The sequence below is a fragment of the Schistocerca gregaria genome, chromosome 9 (genome assembly GCF_023897955.1).
Source record: "Schistocerca gregaria isolate iqSchGreg1 chromosome 9, iqSchGreg1.2, whole genome shotgun sequence".
NCBI classification, from domain to species: domain Eukaryota; kingdom Metazoa; phylum Arthropoda; class Insecta; order Orthoptera; family Acrididae; genus Schistocerca; species Schistocerca gregaria.
This window is the reverse complement of record NC_064928.1, coordinates 244,916,852-244,937,302: the sequence shown is the minus strand read 5'-3', so window position 1 is coordinate 244,937,302 and position 20,451 is coordinate 244,916,852. Positions and strand designations below refer to the sequence as shown.

Below are 20,451 nucleotides of genomic sequence, written 5' to 3'. Positions count from 1 at the left end.
CAGTAACATCACTTGTTAATTTATGTGATATATATCTCTCAAATACTGTCGATACTATCTCTTCGAAATCATTCAATATCTCTTCTACGCATACGTGATCAGATCAGGTGTGGAGACTGTCTATCAAAAGGGGGTTAAGAGCATTTTTATCAGATTTTTTAAAATAGATATACTTTGCGTTTCTTTTTGATGGTTGTAAGTGTTACAGCATTCAGGCCAGCAGCAGCTGCCATGTGGTCGCTAATCCCTGTATTCGTCACGACAGTCCCTGTTTGTCCAGGATTATTTGTTGCTAAGAGGTCAGGTATGCTTTCGCAACCGTTTACGCTTCGAGTGGGCTCATTAAATAATTGTTCAAAATAATTATCTGAGAAATCATTAATCACAATTTCGGATGATGTGTTATGCCTGCCGCCGGCTTTAAACGTATAATTTTTCCAGTTAACTGTATGAGTGGGGGTACCTATTTGAAACGAGGCAGTTCAGTAACTATACTTTCTGAGTCGGGGGGGGGGGGGGGGAGGGTACAACATCTACCCATATTGGCTTGCTTTTTTTGTTAGTGTAGCTCAGTGTCGTTTAGACCGTTAGTCAGAGAGCCCTTCGAATTCCTGATGGTAATAAGCCGGGTACATCGTTCGTTTCTTACATATTTTGGCGAGCTTCCAACAGGAGCGACTGTAGTAATGGATATGAACTGTGATTTCTGTGTAAAGATGCGACCGGAGTTGGCGACCCATTTCGCAGGAACTACCTACTTTAATTTCATTGCAAGGCAAACTAATTCTGACAAATAAATACTCCACCACCAACTGTATTTAATCTATCCTTTCTGAACACAGCGTTCGAAAAAATTTCGGCTGAATTTACTTCCAGCTTTAGCCAGCTTTCTGTACCTACAACTATTTGATCTTCAGTGCTTTCTATTAGGGCTTGGAACACAGCTACGATATTTTACAACTACAACACTGATCGTTTCTACTAATAACTTACTGTGTTTCACCTGCCCCCTTTTAGACGCCCTTTCTGTGGTTCCCCGATACCCTCTAACCTAAAAAGCCGCCTAGTCCCGTCTACACAGCCCCCGCTACCCGTGTAGCTGCTTCCTGTGTGTAGTGGACTTCTATTACGCGGAACCCGGAAACACACCACCCAATGGCCTAAGTCAAGGCATCTGCAGCCTACACGGTCACAGAAACACCTCAGCCTCTGATTCAGACCCTTCCACTCGGATCTGCACTAAAGGACCACAGACGGTTCTATCGATGATGTTGCAGATGGTGAGCTCCACCTTAATCTCGCAAGCAAGACTGACAGTCTTTACCACTTCCGCTAGACGCCCGAAACCAGAGAATCACCTCCGATCCAAAGCGACACACGTCATTCTACATCTACATGGATACTCTGCAAATCACATTCAAGTGCGTGGCAGACGGTTCATTGAACCGACATGGCACCAACAAGAGCCACCACCCTGTACTCTTCATGGTACCCGGAAGCACCCTTTCCATATCCGGAATAACTCCCTCCCCCCCCCCCCCCCCCCCCCCAGTATGCACACGGAGTGCACAGTGGTTTCCTTCCCCTCCTTGGCAGCCATGTTCCTAAGGGGTCCCATTACATGCCTGACATTGGAGCTCCCAACTAGCAGCAAACGCAGCCTCTGTGAATGCCCAGACCTTGTGGGCCGAGAAGCTTCTCTGAACACGGTGGATGACTGCATCTGGCTCGGAAACATCGTCAGCCACAGTTAATGCCCGAAACCTGCTCATCAAATGAACTGGGTAGGACCTACAAATGGTCTCTCAAAGTTTTTTGCTGCCAACCAGACTTTGGAATGATCTCCCACTTGACCACAGGTGAGGGATCAACCTCAGTGCAGGCAGTATCGAGGACAAAAGCAGTAGTGGACCTGCTTGGGGACAGGTGGGACGTGCTTTATGCTCTTGCATCCTCTTGTCCGATGCCCCCCGCCCCCCTTCCCCCAGTGATGGCCCTTGGCAGCAGCCTCAAGCTCTGTGATGGAAGCCAACACCGTCTGGAGATGTGAGTGCAGGGTCGCCAACTCAGTTCGTATCCAGTACTGCAGTCCCTCCTGTTTGAAGCTCGTAAAAATATGTAACAAACGGTGTACTTGGCTTATTAGCAGCAGGAATTCGAAGTGCTCTGTCACTAACAGCCTAAAAGACACAGACCTACACTAACCAAAACAAAAGAAAGCCTATATGATACGAGGGTCGATAACGGCTGTACTGTAAGCTATGCGGTTTCTCTGTATTTCCGTTTCTGATATTTGGTCATCGTTACTGAAACGTAACTGCAGTGTATCTCTTCACTTGTTTACAAGTAACACATCCCACTTTTTACATTTAGGGTCAAATAGTAGTCCACACACCCTTCTTGTATCCTCTGCAGGTCGTCCTACATTTCGCTATGGCCTTTTGACGTTTTCATCTCACTATAGACAGAACCATGGACCTTGCCGTTGGTGGGGAGGCTTGCATGCCTCAACGATAAAGATAGCCGTACCGTAGGCGCAACCACAATGGAGGGGTATGTGTTGAGAGGCTAGACAAACGTGTGCTTCCTGAAGAGGGGCAGCAGCCTTTTCAGTAGTTGCAGGGGCAACAGTCTGGATGATTGACTGATCTGGCCTTGTAACACTAACCAAAACGGCCTTGCTGTGCTTGTACTGCGAACGGGTGAAAGCAAGGGGAAACTACAGCCGTAATTTTTCCTGAGGGCGTGCAGCTTTACTGTATGGTTAAATGATGGCGTACTCTTGGGTAAAATATTCCAGAGGTAAAATAGTCCCCCATTCGGATCTCCGGGCGGGGACTACTCAAGAGGACGTCGTTATCAGGAGAAAGAAAACTGGCGTTCTACAGATCAGAGCGTGGGATGTCAGATCCCTTAATCGGGCAGGTAGGTTAGAAAATTTAAAAAGGGAAATGGATAAGCAGATTGAGAAGGATGTAGGTTGCAGTAGGTACTGGGAGATGAAGGAGCTTGCACAGGATAGAGTAGCATGGAGAGCTGCATCAAACCAGGCCCAGGACTGAAGACGACGACGACGACGACGACCACAACAACAACAACAACAACAACAACAACAACAACAACATAGGCAAAAGCATCATCCGTAGTGAAAGTCACGGAACCTCCAACGTTATCCACCAGGACGTTGACGTAAACTGAATACATTTGTGGCCCTACGACACTCCACTGGGTTGATCTCCGAAATTAGTTTGTCTATTTTGTTGCATTAAGGATGTTGTGTTGCGTTCTACCAGTAAGGAAGATCGAGTCGCAAATCTACTCAGATAGTCATAAAACTCGTATTTTGTTTGCGAAACAATGGTATGGGACTATCTAATACCATCCTAAAGTTTAGGAACCTGGGAGCGACCTAAGCGCTTTGTGTCACATACAGCGCCCTGTTGGAGCACAGCTGAGTGGCTCTGTGCCCTTGGACAGAATTCGTCGTGCACACGTTCATTTGTAACTGGTAGTGTAAGCCGTAGTTAACCAGGAACGCTCAAATGGTTTGCCGAGGATGGCACTTGTCCAGAGAGAAGAGGTGTACAGCGCACAGTGCAAAAGGTACTCCCTTGCGTGTGCACGAAAGTTGGTCAACAAGTCAGCAAAGCGTGCATCTCCACCTCCCAGTTAGTTGGGTAAAGAAGGGAGCAAACTACGCCGTCATCAGTCCCTCCAACCTTAGATTAATTAAAACCAATAAAATCCCACACTGGAAGATGTCCACAAAGTCCATAAAATAATAAACTATTGACAGGGAAGGAAGAAATGGGCAGAAGAATAGGTGAGCAAAAGAAAGTGACTAGTGACAGGCTCATGAAGGAAGGAGCACAGGAGACAAGAGAGACGCTCAAGGCATAACAGAGCCCATAAGGAAAGGAGTGGGAGGGCAGAGGGTTGGGGTGAACCACCAAACCCAGTTGAAACCAACCCAGTCGGGGCGAAGTGGGTAGCAAGTGGGCCCCGCCAGTCCCTTTACTCACCGATAAGGTGGAAGGTCCCTCCCTTACATAAAGCAATAAAATTTCCCATTAAGAATAAAATGTAAAACGAGATCCGCTGCTGAGGCATTGTCAGACAACACCAGGGGTAGCGTCTCTCGAATGCTAGAAGTCCGTTGCAGGGTGGCTAAGATGGGGCAGTGCAGTAAGATGTGAGCCACATTCAACATCGATCCACAACGACAGAGAGGGAGGGTCCTCACGACGGAGGAGGTAACTGAGTCAGCGAAGTAAGGCTGATGCGAAGCCAGCATAGGATGACAGAGGCCTTACAAGAGACCCGGAAGGAGGACTGCCACATAGTTGTAGAATCCTTAATCGCCCAGAGCTTGTTCAGCAAAGAGTGTGCCATTCTGCATCTCAAAGACCCAAAACCTGACAACAGAATGCCGAGCGAAGGTCTATTTCCGGAATGCCAATAGCAAGACATGGCCCAGTAGTAGCTAATTTAGCCTGTCGATCAACAAGTTCATTGCCAGGAATCCCAACATGGCCTGGGGTCCAAATGAAAACCACCAAGCATCCACATTGAGCAAGGAGAGAAAGGGAGTCCTGGATAGCGATGACGAACGGGTGGTGAGGGAAGAACTGGCCAATAGCATGCATACTGCTCAATGTATCACTACAGATAGTGAAGGATAGGCCTGAGCAGGAGCGGCTATAGTCCAGTGCATGCAAGATTGCTACCAATTCTGCAGTAAAGACACTACAGCCATCTGGCATAGGTGTAAGCAAAACCAGTGTGACCAGCAACCATGGAGCCATCAGTACCGATCACTTCTGAACCCTGAAAAGAACTGAGGAGTCAATGGAACTGGTGGCTAAGAGGCAATGGAGGGGCAGAATCCTTTAAATCGATTGAGAGGTCAAGACAGAGCTGTGGCCGAGAGATGCACCACGGAGAGGTATGTGCGTGAGCAGAGAAAAGAGGTGGTAAAGTTAACTGCTGGAGCACAGAAAAGAGTGACTGAATGCGGACAGCCATGGTAAGCTCATATCATGGCTGTTGCTGCTGCTGCTGCTGTGGTAGGACGATCTCCGTATCTGGATAAAGGAGGCTGTAACAACGGTGCTATAGGGTCCAGCGAATGCGGAGCACATGAGATACCAGCTGTTGGTGGCGCAAAACTCGAAGTGGTGGAATCCCTGCACCAGCCGCAAGTCAGACCCCACAATGGTGGATGGGGTCTAGTGTCTGCAACTTTGAAGGTGACGCAGAACCATAGACAGGACTTATAGTCCAAATGAGACTGGACCAACTCTTGATACAATAATAGGAGAACAGAGCAGTCAGCACCCCAGGTGATATTGTACAGACACCTAAGAACACTGAGATGGGAAAAGCACGTCCTCTTCAGCTGGCTAAGATGAGGGAGCCATGTCAACCAGGCATCGAAGACCAGACTGAAGAAGTGATGGGTATCCACCATTTGGAGGGGCTGGCCATCGAGGAACAGTTCGAGATGGGGATGGATTGTTCGGCAGTGGCAGAAATGCGTGACACACGACTTCGTCGCTGAAAACTGAAAGCCATGGGAGAGAGCCCATTAGTGTGCCTTGCAGATTGCCCCTGTAGATGTCGTTCTGCAGCGCCCTTACAGAGGAAGCGATGTAGATACAAAAAAATCACCACCATAGAAGAGGGGACACTGTCGGCCCAACAGTTGGCACCAGACCATTAATGGCTATGAGGAAGAGAGGGATGGAACCTTGTGGAACCCAATTTTCTTGCCAATGGGGAGTGCTGTAGGAGGAGCCAACTTGGACTGGAAAAGATCGACAAGAAAGGAAGTTTCAGATCAAAACGTGCAGAGCAACACACAGGCCAATTCGTCAAGAGTGGTGAGGATGTGGTGGCGTCAGATGGTGTCATAGACTTTATGCAGATCAAAGAAGACTGCAAGGTGGTGTTGCCGATGGGCAAAAGCTCTAGGTGGACCAAGTTATCCACTGTAGAGATGCCACAGCGAAACCACTGAGTCGATAACAAAAGGTTGCGGGATTCAAGGATCCGAAACAGCCGCCTACTCACAATGCATTCAAGGAGCCTGCAGAGGGTGTTAAGAAGGCTAATTGGATGGTACTTATCCAACTGAAGAGGTGGCTTCCCTGGCTTCAACACCAGAACAGCAACGCTTTCCTGCAACTAGGTAGGGAAGACTGTCACTCCACAGATGGTTGAAGAGGGTCAGCATAGAATGGTGGCCAGTCACCGGTAAGTGTTGAAGCATTTAGTTGTAAATATGATCTGGTCCAGGGGCCGTGTCAGGACAAAGGCCGAGGGCGCTGGCAAATTCCCACTAGCTGAATGGGGCATTATATGGCTCCAAACAGACGAACAAGAGACAAAGGCAGTCGTTCTGAGCTCTCTTTCAGGAGAAGGAACGTGGGCAGGTGCTGAGCTGATGCTAAAGCCTGAGCAAAGTTTTGAGCGAAATTTTCTGCCACAAAGTCCGGATTGGTAAGGACAACACCATGCTCAAATTCCTGCAACCCCAGTGGGAGGACAGTGGCCAAAAATTCTGAGTTGCGCCCAGACTTGTGAAGAGGGGGGGGGGGGGGGGGGCGTCCTATAGCAGCTACATATCGTTCCCAGCAAATCCGTTTCTGAAATTTGATTTGGTAGTGAGCCCCTGCCACAGAGTCGTTTAAAGACCAGAAAAAGAACAGTAGAAGGATACTGCTTGAAGTGTTGAAGAGCATGGTGGCCGTCTTTTGTGGCTGCAGCAATTTACAGAGTCCACCAAGGGACTATCTTCCAGCGGGGGGACCTCATAAGGCTTTTTGATAAATACTGCATATTTTTTCAGTGTTTAAATTAGCTGTATACAAGTGCAAATACGCAAATATACAACCGACAAAAATGAAACATTCAACACTGACACTTTATTCACTGTGGAAAACAGCACGGATTACAGATTCGAGACGACTCCCAGAGATGTCGCTGCAGATGTTACATTTCAAATTATGGTGTACACGTCCTTGTGGAACTGACTACTTCGTTTCTTTTTCAGTGTAATGTCAATGAGGGGTAGTCAAAAACCCTCAGAGTAAATGTTTTTGCAGCCGATCCGCAAATAATAACCGGTTCCATTGAATTGCTGATAAATTTGTAATTATTATTGTACCTCAAAAAGGTATTAGACCTGAAGGTGAATGTGTTTCTGTTTTGGATCGTCTAGTGATATGCCACAGTGCTCTGCTGTGGGGTCTTTTCATTTTGCATCTGGGCTCGAGACGTTTACCTACCTTTATTTTTTCTCGTAGCAGTCTCAGAGCTGCTAGCAGCTGCCAAGTCAGCTCTTATCCCAAGCGGAGAGTGTCAGGCTTCAATTCTTTTCCCTTTTATTTTGTCCGTCATCTTTACGGAGAACTCGTCAACTTTATATGGACCCACACGGCCGACTGCTGGGGCTCGTCGGCACCGACCAGGAAGTTGAGGCAGAGGTGGCGCAGCTGCGGGCAGCGCCGCAGGGTGGCCACCTGGTCCAGGCTGCCGGCGTCGACGCCCAGGGCGTGCAGCAGCGGCAGCGCGCTCGGCATCCCGTCCGCGTTCACGTTGACGTTGCGCAGGCGCAGCGTCACCGGGTCGGCGTCCACCGACACGCGCATGCGCGGGTTCCGCTGCAGCCCCTGCAGGCGTGGGTCCCTCAGCTCCAGAGGGGCGCCCGCCACGGGCGGCAGCGTCAGGCGCAGCTGGCGCAGGCTGTTGGAGCGCCACAGCAGCGACAGGTCGCGGACCAGGCCGCAGCGGTCCAGCTGGAGCGCCTCCAGCGACCCGAGGGCCTCCAGGACCAGCCGCAGCTCGCCATCCGTCACCTGGCACTCGTGCAGCCCCAGCCTCCGCAGGTTCCCCAGCCGCCGCAGCTCCGTGTACTCCTGTGGCGGCAAACCGGTGCAACCTGCAGGTCGAGAGGCGACCGCTAGTCGGCTGTCGTCTGCTCACAGTACTCAGTAATACTCATTTTACCACTATCTTCGAGATACTGCACTAACTAGTTCCAATTTATATCAACACGAGCTGCTTCAAAAACTCTTTGCTGACAAGAACACCATCCTGCAATCGAATATTCGCAATTAACAACCCCTCCCCACCCGCCTGTCGGAACCGTTCACTGCAACTCTCCAATTCTTGAAGAAACTGTTTTGAGGAATTTCAGTTCAAAAAAAGTAAGATCATTTTATGTCTTGCTTTGACTCTGTCACTGGTATGAATCATCTTATGGTCATTTCTTCCCCTTTCATTTTTTCGATCAATTCCAACATTTACATCATTTAAATACGGAAGCCATCAAATACACTGAAGACCGAAAGAAACTGGTACCCCCGCGTAATATCGTGTAGGGCCACCATGAGCAGGCAGAAGTGCTGCAGCGTGGGCTCTGCTAAGGTCTGAAGCAGTGCTGGAGGGAACTGACACCACAAATCCTACAGGGCTGTCCATAGATCAGTAAGAGTACGAGCGGGTTCAGTTCTCTTCTGAACAGTACTTTGCAAGGCAGCCCAGATACGCTCAATAATATTTAAAAAACTATCAGCCACCAGTACGGTAATGAAACCAACCTTTACCTAGGTTTCAGCCAACATAAGTGAGCCTTCTTCAGAAGATATGCCTGAACCTGTAATTTCTCTAAGAGGGCGTGGTCTAGAATTGAAACTAAAACAGCCTGAATAGGCGTAGTCACCGCATTTTTAAAATTGGCTTTCTACACCATGCTCTCTTAGGCAAATTATAGGTTCAGGCATATCTTCTGAAGAAGGTTCAAGTATTTGGGCTGAAACCTAGGTAAAGGTTAGTTTCATTACCGTAATCGAGGCTGATAGTTTCTTATATACTAAATTATCATGATTGCTGACTGGACTGCAATGTTGAAAGTACAAAAATGCTCAATAATGTTCATATTGAGGGAGTTTAGTGGTCTGCAGAAGTGTTTAAACTCAGAAGAGTGTTCCTGTAGCCACTCTGTAGCAATTCTGGACTGTCCGGTATCGCATTTTCCTGTTGGAGTTTATCAACGTGGTTGCAATGCACAATGGACACAAATGGATGCAGGGGATGTATCTAGACGTGTCAGGGGTCCCATATCACTCCAACTGTAGACGTCCCACACCATTACAGAGCACCCACCTGTTTGGACAGTCCCCTGCTAACATGTGGGTTTCATGGATTCAGGAGGTTGTCTCCGTAGCAACACATATCCATCCTCTTGATACCATTTCAAACAAGACTCGTCCGACCAGGCAAAATGTTTCCACTCAACAGTTCATTGTCAGTGTTGACATGCCCAGGGGAGGCATAAAGCTTTGTCATGCAGTCATTAAGGGTACACGAGTGGACCTTCAGCTCCGAAAGCCCATATCGATGATGTTTCATTGAATGGTTCACAAGCTGACACTTGTTGACGGCCCAACATTGAAATCTGCATCAATTTCCGGAAGGGTTGCACTTCTGTCATATTGAACGATTGTCTTCAACCGTCGTTGCTCACGTTCTTGCAGGATTTTCTTCCGCCAGCACTGGTGTCAGAAATTTGATGTTTTACTAGGTTCCTGATATTCACAGTACACTCGTGAAATGGCCACACAGGAAAATCTCCCAGTTCATAACTACCTCTGAGATGCTGTGTATCATATCTCACGCTCCGACTAACACCATGTTCAAACTAATTTAGATCTTGATAATGTGTTATTGTAGCAGCAGTAACCGATCTAACAACTTCGACGGACAATTATTGCCTTTTATAGGCTATGCCAACCGCAGCGCCGTGTTCTGCCATTTTACGTATTTCTGTATTTGAATACTCATGTCTCTACCACTTTCTTTGCTGCTCGAGTGTATATGCCATTTAACACACGTATGTAATCAGTTTCATGAAAAAAATGCATGTCCTCTTGGTTTTAGTAAGATGTTGCACACGTTGCAAACATAGATGTGGTGTCTGGTGACTAATGATCGTAATCAGAGCCTAGGTCTTGCGGCGTCAATGACTTCCGCATCATTCCTGAAAGCTACCCATAAAGTGAATCCCTCACTGGGTCAAAGATGGAAGCTGGAAGGTGCGATGTCTTGGCTATATGATGGATGAAGAACAGTCCAGTGGAGTTTTGTGAGCGCCTGTCGGATGTGCCGACTCATCTGATGCCTTGCATTGTCATTGTGAAGGAGTTCGTCTGCATCTTTGTGTGGACGGGCGTGACGACGATGTTCCAACAATTCACAAGACAGATCTGTGCGCAGCCAGTCAGCACGCACGGTACTGATCCGGTTTGCCAGATCTTGTGGCGACGACGAGCGCCTCCAACTACTCACCACAGTTTCTGTTCACTGCCATGTCTCCATAGACATTCTGCGAAGGCCTGAGAATCTGCTAGTGTGCTGGTGTACGACTTCGCCGTCACACCAGTTGGCACTAGGAATCATTGTATAGCAGGCTCTGAACCAGGCGCGCCTATGGCAAGATAAGTGTAGGACACGCCTCCTAGTCTACGCACTGATAACATCCCCTGTCCAGCGTGCATATATGCCGCCGCTGGCGACCGAGCTGTCCATCTCTCAATCTCAGTACCTCAGTGCGTCGCATCAGGACTCAGTTCGCACTGCTCCTCACTATGTCGCACTGTGCTCTAGTGTTCCACAGTGATAGTCGCCGACTCACACCTTACCCAGCTGTGAGTGAACGTTATTCCTTGTATACAGCTCTGATAGGGACATAGACAAGATTCAAGAATCAGTATGTATTATTCGGTTGATGTTAACCACAGAACTTCAGTCTGGACATCACTGAAGTCAAGTACTCAATTAGTTCCTGTAATGGATCGGAACTCTATAAAACTCTAGCGGTTGAAACTCATTTTTTCCACCCGAATTACTTATTGGACGCCCCTAGTAAATTCGTAATAATTTGTGTTTTATGAAGACTGTTAAAGGGTTATTTTTGGTAATTCCTGAAGGAAGAAATTCATTACGAACATGCAGCTGTACATAATTTATGAAATTTATTGATGGTTTTGGAATGTTTCTGACGTTAAATACTGAGATATTGGTGACATTTAAATTTGTGCCAGACACGACTCAAATCAGGATTTCTCACTCATGACAAGCAGGAAATTGAGTCCGCCGCTATAACAAATTTTCATGTGTCAGCAACAAGTAAAATCTTATCTTATGCGACTGTGGCAGAAAGTTTCTACAATTGTCAATAAATTTCATAAATTTTTAGTAAAATTGGGTTAAATTCGAAAGCATTAGAACTTTATTTTTATGAAAAATCGGTAACTGAGAACGTAGATTTGCAACACATGTGGCATGATTAGACACAAGAAGATTGGCATTTGTTTGTAACTGATTAATTTTTGTTTAAATTGCGCGCGCGCAAACACACAATCGTGCATGCACATACACTAACACGAATTCAAAAAACACAAACACGAATTCAAAAAACGCAAACACGAATTCAAAAAACGCAAACACGAATTAAAAAACACAAACACGAATTAAAAAACGCAAACACGAATTAAAAAACACAAACACGAATTAAAAAACACAAACACGAATTAAAAAACACAAACACGAATTAAAAAACACAAACACGAATTAAAAAACACAAACACGAATTAAAAAAACGCAAAAACACATACACGAACCCAAAAATACAACTTACAGAGACGCAGCAACTCCAGCGAATCTGAACAGTGCCGCAAGAACGCCAGTTTATCCAGTCCAGGGCAGACAATTTCAAGAGTCTGCAACCGGGCGAATCCCTCCACTGTGTCGAGGCAGTCCGCCGACAGGCGGTCTTCGCAGATGAACAGCCCTCTGAGATTCGGGCACTGCTGCAGAGCAGACCTGACCACGTCTTCCACTCTGTAGACAGGAGGGTCCGCTACGTTGCCTGGCGGCACCCTCAGGATCTGCAGCTTTCGTAGTGCCGCTAAGTCTACAGCCGACCGAGAGGACAGGATGTTACTCACGATGTCTCCTCTCGCCAGCAAAAAGTCACACGTCAGTTTCGGGAATTCCTCTATGCCTCCCGTGTCAGTCACTGACAGCGTCATGTGTGGGTAGGCAAACTCGATTGCAAACTCGTCAGCCAGCTCGATGATGAGGTGCTGCAGCGGCGGCAGGACGCGCAGGACGGCACGGGTCTCTGCAGACTCGCTCGGTCTTCTGTTGGTGGTGTACGTCTTGCCCTTCCACAGGTGTGTGAAGCCCGTCACAACTCCGTGCCACTGCTCGGACACAGCAGCGCACCGTACCAAGTCTGGGACGGGCAGGAAGGAAAAGATGGAGAGTAGCATCTCGCACGATAAGTCGCCCATCCCAGCCATCTCTGTTGATTCTGCCTCTGTCAACACACAAATTTACCGGCTATTCATAAGAGTAAGAAAGCTTCAATACAGGTTTTAAGGATATCTGTTTAATTTAAAGTATGTGCCTGATTGTCAAGCAATAATACATTAAAGCTAAGCTGTATTGCTGATCAGTCTGTAGAATCTCTCCATGCTTGTCTACCCTGTGTGAATCTTTCAACCTCTTACAGGGTGCCCGAGACCCCTCACTTCATATTGTACATTCGCGTTAACACATACTCGTTTCATTGGTTCTCTGCCTTAAAGCTGATAAAACCTTTGTTGCCACTTTTGTACTGTTTTACTTTAATCATTGTGTTATTTCAGTGGTAGATGTAAGTGGACACAGTTACGGAATCTAGAAGCTATTTGTGGCACGCTTCAGTGTTAGTGCACAGATATTCACAGGCAGAGCTGATAGTGACGGGCAAAGTGGGAGTGCTTTCAGGCCGCTTCGGCAGGGCCGCACCAGACACAGTAGCATGGCTTTTGTTGCAGGCAGTAACAAAGGCCTGACACACAGCGGTCAAGGAAAAAAAAAATAAAAAAAAGACGGAGGATGTGTGAAGCCTGCACAGTCTGCAGTGAAATCTATTTTGAAAGTGGCGGCTGAATGTCAGGTCCCGCTGCCAACGTGTCGCTCTTAAGAGAGTTGAAAACTGAAGGAAATGGGCCATTTGTACGAGTGTTTATCAATGAATTATTTGACAACATGGAGCCCTTAGTTGCAGATTGCTGTGCTTCGTTACCACAGTTAGCACATGCCTGTCCCTCCCCAGAGTATTATTTTTGACTCACAAGCACTGGAGTAAGGGGCGAATGACCTCACTCACTTGTACACTATTGCAGGTGGGATGAGTGAAAGTTACCCTTGCACTTGCTGCATTCGATGAGGAGGAGTAAGCTTTCAGAAACATCAGTTATGCCAAACAGGAACCCTTCCAATGCCAACAGAGTACTGAAAGTAAGGATATGTTTTCATTATTTTTCATTAGTGCAATCCATGTAGAGAGCAAAAATTTCAACGTTCTGGGAAGTTATTACCTAAAACTAGAAAAAAATCAGTTCAGTTTAAGAAATCTGTTGAGCTTCAGCGTGAAATTACGCACCAAATTCGTTCAGCATGCAATCGGCAACTTATAAGTAGTGCAGTTACATGCGGTCAACTCATGTAATATGGAAGTGATAAAGAGTAACTCGTAATTTGTATTTTTCTTGCAGATGGCGTTCTCAAACACACATTGATGAAGTCTATTACAGTATAATCCACTACAAGTTGCAGGACTCCCATAAGCAATCACATACAACTTCAGTAAGTCACTCTGAAGAAATTACTACAGAAATGTGTTCTGACAACAGAACATCGAATTTGCGGTGGCAACTTTTGCATTCTAGAAAACTTCATAACAATGTGAAAGCTTACACAAGAGTAAATATCTAAATTCTTTATGTACTCCAGTTACATTACGCCAGGCAGTAGAAAAAAAGAACTGATAGCCATATAAGGAGGCCTTACCCGAACGTTTAATGACGAATGTGATGGAGGAAGCACAATGTGAATGACAATATCCAAAATAATCCAGAAGCGGACTTTATGACAGAAGTTGTGCATTAATGTGTGACAATTTACACAAAGGCATCGTACCAGACACGGGAAAAGAATTAAGGTTTTTGTTAGAGCAGTTTATCTATCCTACCACACGTAAAAGGCTTAGAAATAAATTAATGAAGAACAAGAAGCAATTCTTGTAGTTCCCCTATAAATTCCTCTGGAGCGTAATGTAATCGTGCTTTCGGAAACATTTCAGCATGGACGAAGCCGTCTATTTGCAGCCAACTTATTGTAGTCCAATTCTAATTTAATGCTATTAAAAAAGTAGCTTATAGAAATGGCTGTTTCGTGCCTGGAAATATAGGCTCAATAATTTTACGTCTCTGAGGCTGTGCCAAAATAAATATTCCAACTCTACTGTTAACCCATTCAGAAGGACTCCACACTGAACATGTACACGTATTTTCAGAACCACTACTCCAACCTAAATAGCTTCTATTAAACGAGAGGCTGGGACGCACTGAAGGTTTAATGTAAAATTAATATAGTGATAACATATCACTAACACCGCTAGATGAGGTACAACAAAGTAGGGTCCTTATTTTCGATGCCATACCTTGCCCGAAGCAGGACCAGATAAGAAATTAGTTCTGGTTTAGTGGGCGATGGTAGTAATTCGTATTTTTCGTCATGCTAATCAGCTGCTAAGCAGTTTATGCATAACCAAAAAATCACTTTCAAACAGGATGACACAAAGCATATTTTCGAAGGCCATGTTGATACAGAAACGTCTTTCAGTGAATCCATGAGCACTTGAGCCGACTGCTGGAATCCTAAAAAGTACAGATTTTCGTCGTGTGTAGCACATTCTGTCATTATTTGATCTCGGTTGCGATGTAAGGCGTGACAGACCACGTGCAGTCTCCATCTCTCCACTGCTGATTGGCTGTTTCGAGCAGGCACTTAATGGCACCACCATTTTCCCTCGACGCTGACCGGTCAAAGCTTGTGAGACAAGAGCTCCACTGTTGCTCACAGAGTAGCGAGGTGGTGACCACTGCCAAGTGTGTTCGTGATTCTAAAGTCACCTGTTGGCAACTGTTATCAGGGACGATAGTGAGCTTTAGTCCTTTTATCGCTCACAGTATGATCGAGAGTTGCCAAGAAAACGCGCCAAGAAAGTTTTGTGTTGTTAGAGATGGGTGGTGGCTGTAACCGAGTACGGCCGCAGGCGTCCAAGGTTGCAGACTGAGCTGTAAGCTTCTAGAGAAGTGTGTAAGCTGCCAAGAGGAGCAACTATTTATCGCTAATATTGATTAAATGATTTTAAAATGTGATTGACATTAACAATTTCAATCTACGTCTTATGATTCAGAGTCTCTCGTGGAATGTTGTTTAACCTGCTTCACGCGTATTTTCAGCAGTGTCGGGCAAGGCTAGCAGTAATTCATTTGAATTTCACGGTCAGGATGGAGCTGCGCGAGTTGGTAGTTAATGGCAGGAGCTAAGAATTAGTCTAGTTGGCTTTTGTTAGTTATATGAGAGTGATTCAAAAAGTAACAGCGAACTATTTTCTTGCGAAGCATGTATTTCACTTACAGGTACATATAAGATGCAATTTTTCAACGTAATTTTCTCGATGTACTTCTCATTCCGTTGCACCAACTTTTCTGTTCCGGTGGAATTAAAATTTTCGGTTGCGTCGGCAACCAGGAATGCCCCACTTCTTTTACCTCATCATCACTTCCGTATCATCGTATCTGAGAGAGTCGTTCAGGCAACCATGTGGCAGTCCGAAGGCGGCCTGAAATCTCAGTCTCAGAACGTCGGCAAGAGATGCAGCGCCGGAGTGCAGGCGCGCCTTGTCAACGAGAAGAAAGCTTCTAGATAAAAGTCCTCTGCGACGGCTCCGTGTTGCTGGCTTTAGCTGAATCGCGAACATGGCTCTGTACTGGGCACTGTTCGCTGTTTCACTCCTTTGCTGATAGTGCACCAAAATCGGCCCACTCATAGCGCAGGTGGAAAGGACGTTTGCGGCAGAGGGCGAAACTCAGGTTTCGTCTCCTGTGTCGATATGGGTCAGAGACTTGCGTCCTTCAGCGTTACATTGCGCCGGAAATGACGTTGCAGCCTGATCACGCATCCTCTTATGTTCACCAGTGCGCATCCTAGGCACACATGGCGCGCACAGGAGACTGCACTAGGGGACCTTACTAATAACGGTAAGATATTCAGTTCTCTGGCTAAAGCTTCTACAGAAACACGCCGGCTCTTGTGACAGCACGTCCCACATTCTCGTCAGAAATGGCTGAGTCGGTTATCTGTGACTGGCGTGCATCCACTTTTAAAGATATCTACTCCTCTCATCTCACTAATGCAGTTATCTCCGTACCTTTGCAACATCTTGCTATCAATTTGTCGAAGTTTTACGGCCTCCGACCACAAAAATCGTATTACTGCTCGCTGTACCTCTACAGTGCACACACCTAGGGACGCGGCCGTTTTCTTTCGACTGCCTTTCCTATTCAGCTTGTGTTCCATCAGTCTGCTTATGCCGGAACTTAAAGCACCAGTGTTCACTTTGAAGGAGTTTCCAATACCTGACGTGCTGACTGCATTTAATATTGATAGTTTGCTATTACTTTTGCATTGCCCTCGTATAAAGAAATTAATTAGGACTGAATATGTGTTAGTAAATCCAGCTATTTAATGATAGAAGCAGACGAAATTAATTAAAATTTTTGCTGCGACCTGGACTCGAACCCAGGTCTTCTTGCTTGCTAACCAATACACCACCGCAGTGCGAGGTTAAACATTGCTGCACCAAGTACCTAAGCTGAGTCCCCTCCTCAACACAAATTTGCCAATATCTAAGATCCCTGGCAATAGTGACAATATGTAAGGGAAAAATGAATTTATTTTAGGGAGGGCACTCAGATTAGGTAGCTCGAGCAGCAATAAAGACCGTCGTACTGCGGTGATCTAATGGTTAGCATTTCTGCCTAGCAATTGGTAAAGGGTCCATTTTAACATGGGTAATGTATCACAAAGCAAATACCGTCCGCACTGGCGGAATGTTACGTGATACTACGTACTTATACTTTTGTGACTATTATAGCGCCGTCTATCAAAAAGGGAAGAAAGTGGTCCAACTAAAACATTCATATTTCTTTACGCACTACACGAATATGCAATACAAAATGGGGTTTCCTATTTTTTTTAAAAAAATAGCAGTTGATATCCGTTTGACCTATGGCAGCGCCATCTTTCGGGCCAACCATAGCGTTATCTGATTTCCCCTTCAAGCTAACAAGTTTCGTTCTTTGTCGTTTTTTTCGTTTGACGATTATTTCGTGAGATATTTGGCCCGGTCACCATCAACCAACCACTCTGTATATGTCTAGTCAATAGATCTGGTCGCCTTCTGGAATAAATCTAGCAGTGTAGTTACAAAGTTTACCGTCATCTTATTTCACCCGTTTGGTGATCAGTTGCTTGTTTTTAATTAACCTTTGCTATTATTTTGCCTTTTTACAGCAGGTTTCTGAATTTTTTATATTATTGCCGTTCCTGGGTTGTAATACCTTCAGCTGTGAATGTGGTCATTTGCTTGAAATTCTAATCTGGTATTTGTATTTTAGCAGTAAGCCTTAAAACCTTATTTACTGCCATTCCTGGCGCCTTATCTTTAATATTTCAATACCTGTAAGTTGTAAGTTGCAACGAGTTCTTATAGAATTCTTAATTTATTGCCATTCCTGGCGTGTAAGGCCTTCTGCCCAGATCATAGTGGCATGCTTTTAAAACATTATCTGCTGCATCTGTATTTAATGGTGATTTGCTGATTTGTAACTCACTGAAAACATTTACACAGTTGTTTATTCCTTCATTAATAACGTGTGGTATTTTTATTTATTGTAGAGTCTGGAGTGACTGGTTTAAAATAAATTGTGTGCAACTAACAGGCAAGACATAGTAACAGATTAAGGCCCCGTCCACAATCGTAACAGAATCCTGCCTTCCCTTGACTACCAGGTTTCATTTACCTTTCCTTAACACAAAGTGATCGTCAACCAACATATCCTTAAATTTCTTTTCCATTCTTCTGTATATTACTCCATCAGCAACTTGGCTGCATGAGTTGTTAAGGCTGATTGTGTACTTGCAGTCTTCAAAAGTGTATGTGATGGTTGCCGGAAGTCAGAGTGTATATCGCCAAACTCATGTTCTGCACAATAAAGTGAACAATCCTTTTGTTATTTGGCACAGTGATTTTAGAAATTCTGATGGAATGTTATCAATCCCTTATGACTTATTCGATCTTAAGAATTATAAAGCTCTTAAATTCTGATTCTAATCCGGCATCCCCTATCTATTCTATATTGACTCCTATCTTTTCAGACAAGTCTTCCCCTTCATAGGGACCTTCAGTGTACTCTTACCGCCTATCCGGTCTCTCTCCAGCATTTAACACTGGAATCCCGCTCGCACTGTTAATGTTATCGCGCTTGCTTTTAATTTCACGTAAGGTTATTTTGACTTTTCTATATGCTGAGTCAATCCCGACAATCATTTCTTTTTCCGTTTCTTTATATTTTTCCATTCAGTCTATTAGCCTTAGCTTCCCTGCACTTTCAATTTATTTCATTCCTAAGTGGCTCTTATTTCTGTATTTATGAATTTCGCTGAAAATTTATTTCCTTCTTTCCTTCATCGATCAACTGAACTATTTCTTCCGTTACCCACTGTTTCTTATTAGTTACCTTCTTTGTTACTATGTTTATCTTTCCAACTTCTGTGATTGTCCTTTTTAGAGGTGCGCATTCCTCTTTAGCTAAATTGCCTACTGAGGTACTCGTAATCGCAGTACCTATAGCCTCAGTACATCAACTCCTTTTTATTTTTCCTTAGTACTTCCGTATCCCTGATCTTCCCCATTGATTCTTCCTAACCAGTCTCTTAAACGTCAGCCTATTCTTTATCACTAATAAATTTTTATCTGAGTTTATATCTGCTCCTGTGTACACCTTACAATCCAGTACCTTATTTCGGCATCTTTGCATGACCATGATTCAATCTAACGGGATTCTACCCATATCCCCGAGGCCTTTTTCAAGTATGCCACCTGCTCTTCTAATTCTTGAACAGAACATTCGGTATTACTAGCTGGAATTTGCTGCCAAAGTCAGTCCTCCTCCCCTCTCGTTCGTAGTAGAGAGCCCATATTCCCCTTAAACCATTTTTCTATTCCTTCTCCTAGAACTGCATTCCAATCTCCGACGACTATTAGATTTTCACCTTTTTACTTGCGGAATTACCCGTCCACTATAGTCACAATATGCTTTGTCTCTTCATCTTCGGCTTCGGCTTGCGACGTTGGCGTGTCTACCTGAACCATCGTTATCAGTATGGGTTTTCTGTCAATTCTGATAAGAACCACCCAATCATTTAACTGTTCACAGTAACACACTGTCCTACCTTCGTACTCATGACGACTCCTACTCCCATTACACCACTTTCTGCTGTTTAGGTTAACCTATAGTCATCTCACCAGAAATACTTGCCTTCTTTCCATTTCACTTCACTGATCTCCACTGTGATTCTTAGCATTGCCCTTATCAGATTTTCAAGTCTCTCTAAGGAGTCCAAATTTCTGACGTTCCACGCCCCGACTCATAGAACGTTACCCCTTCGTTGGTCATTCCATTTTTTTCTCATGGTCACCTGTCTCTTGGCAGTCTCCTCCCAGAGATCCGAACTGGGGACAAGGTCGGAATCTTTTGCCAATGATAAGATCGTGACACTTTCTCAATTGCACGTAACATATCCTGTGGATATATTTTACGTGTCATTAATGCAGTGGTTTCCAATTGTTCTGCATCCTCATGCCGTTCATCATGCTGATTTAACAGCCTTTAAAGGCGGTCTCCCACCCCAAGGGCAAGAGTGCCGTAAACCTCTTCACTCCTTAACCCTCTTTGAGAAGGCCGTTGGCTGACTGATGGTGAAGTTTTCAGCCCCCATAACTGATGAGTTTTATTCAAAATTTACGTGGTAGCGCGTTTACGGACTAGGGCCGAGGAAGTTTTGGTTACTAACCAAAGACCCATCCCTAGGCCACGGGTGCATCAGCTGTTACCAACTGAAATCGAGACTCATCTGACCAGGTCACGGTTTTCCAGTGGTCTGAGGTGGAACTGACATGGTGACGAGCCCGGGGTAGACTCTACAGGCTGTATCGTCCCAAAGACACTCGCGTCGGCCGTCTGCTGCCACAGCCCATTAACGCCAAATTTCGCCGCACTGTCCAAAGGGATAATTTCGTCGTTCGTCTCAAATTGATTTCTGCTGTTATTTCACGCAGTTTTGCTTCTCTGTTAGCACTGACAACGCTACGCTTTCGCCGCTGTTGTCGGTCGTTAAGTGAAGGCCGTCAGCCACTGCGTTGCCCGTGGTGAGAGAGAGAGAGTGCAGAAATTTGGAATTCTCGGCGCACTACTACCTAACGAT

At 45.4% G+C, this 20,451-nt stretch overlaps 1 protein-coding gene across 1 annotated transcript in view; it reads right to left on the bottom strand.

Moving 5' to 3' along the window:
- Window positions 1-6,934: 6,934 nt before the first annotated feature.
- LOC126291662 (uncharacterized) overlaps window positions 6,935-20,451 on the bottom strand; it is a 38,480-nt gene continuing 24,963 nt past the window's right edge. Inside the window, exons 2-3 of the mRNA XM_049985239.1 lie at window positions 11,702-12,385; window positions 6,935-7,942 (exon numbers count right to left, since the gene is read on the bottom strand). Of these exons, the coding sequence (XP_049841196.1) occupies window positions 7,404-7,942; window positions 11,702-12,368 (1,206 nt within the window). The 5' untranslated portion in view covers window positions 12,369-12,385 and the 3' untranslated portion in view covers window positions 6,935-7,403. The remainder of the gene's footprint in view (window positions 7,943-11,701; window positions 12,386-20,451) is intronic.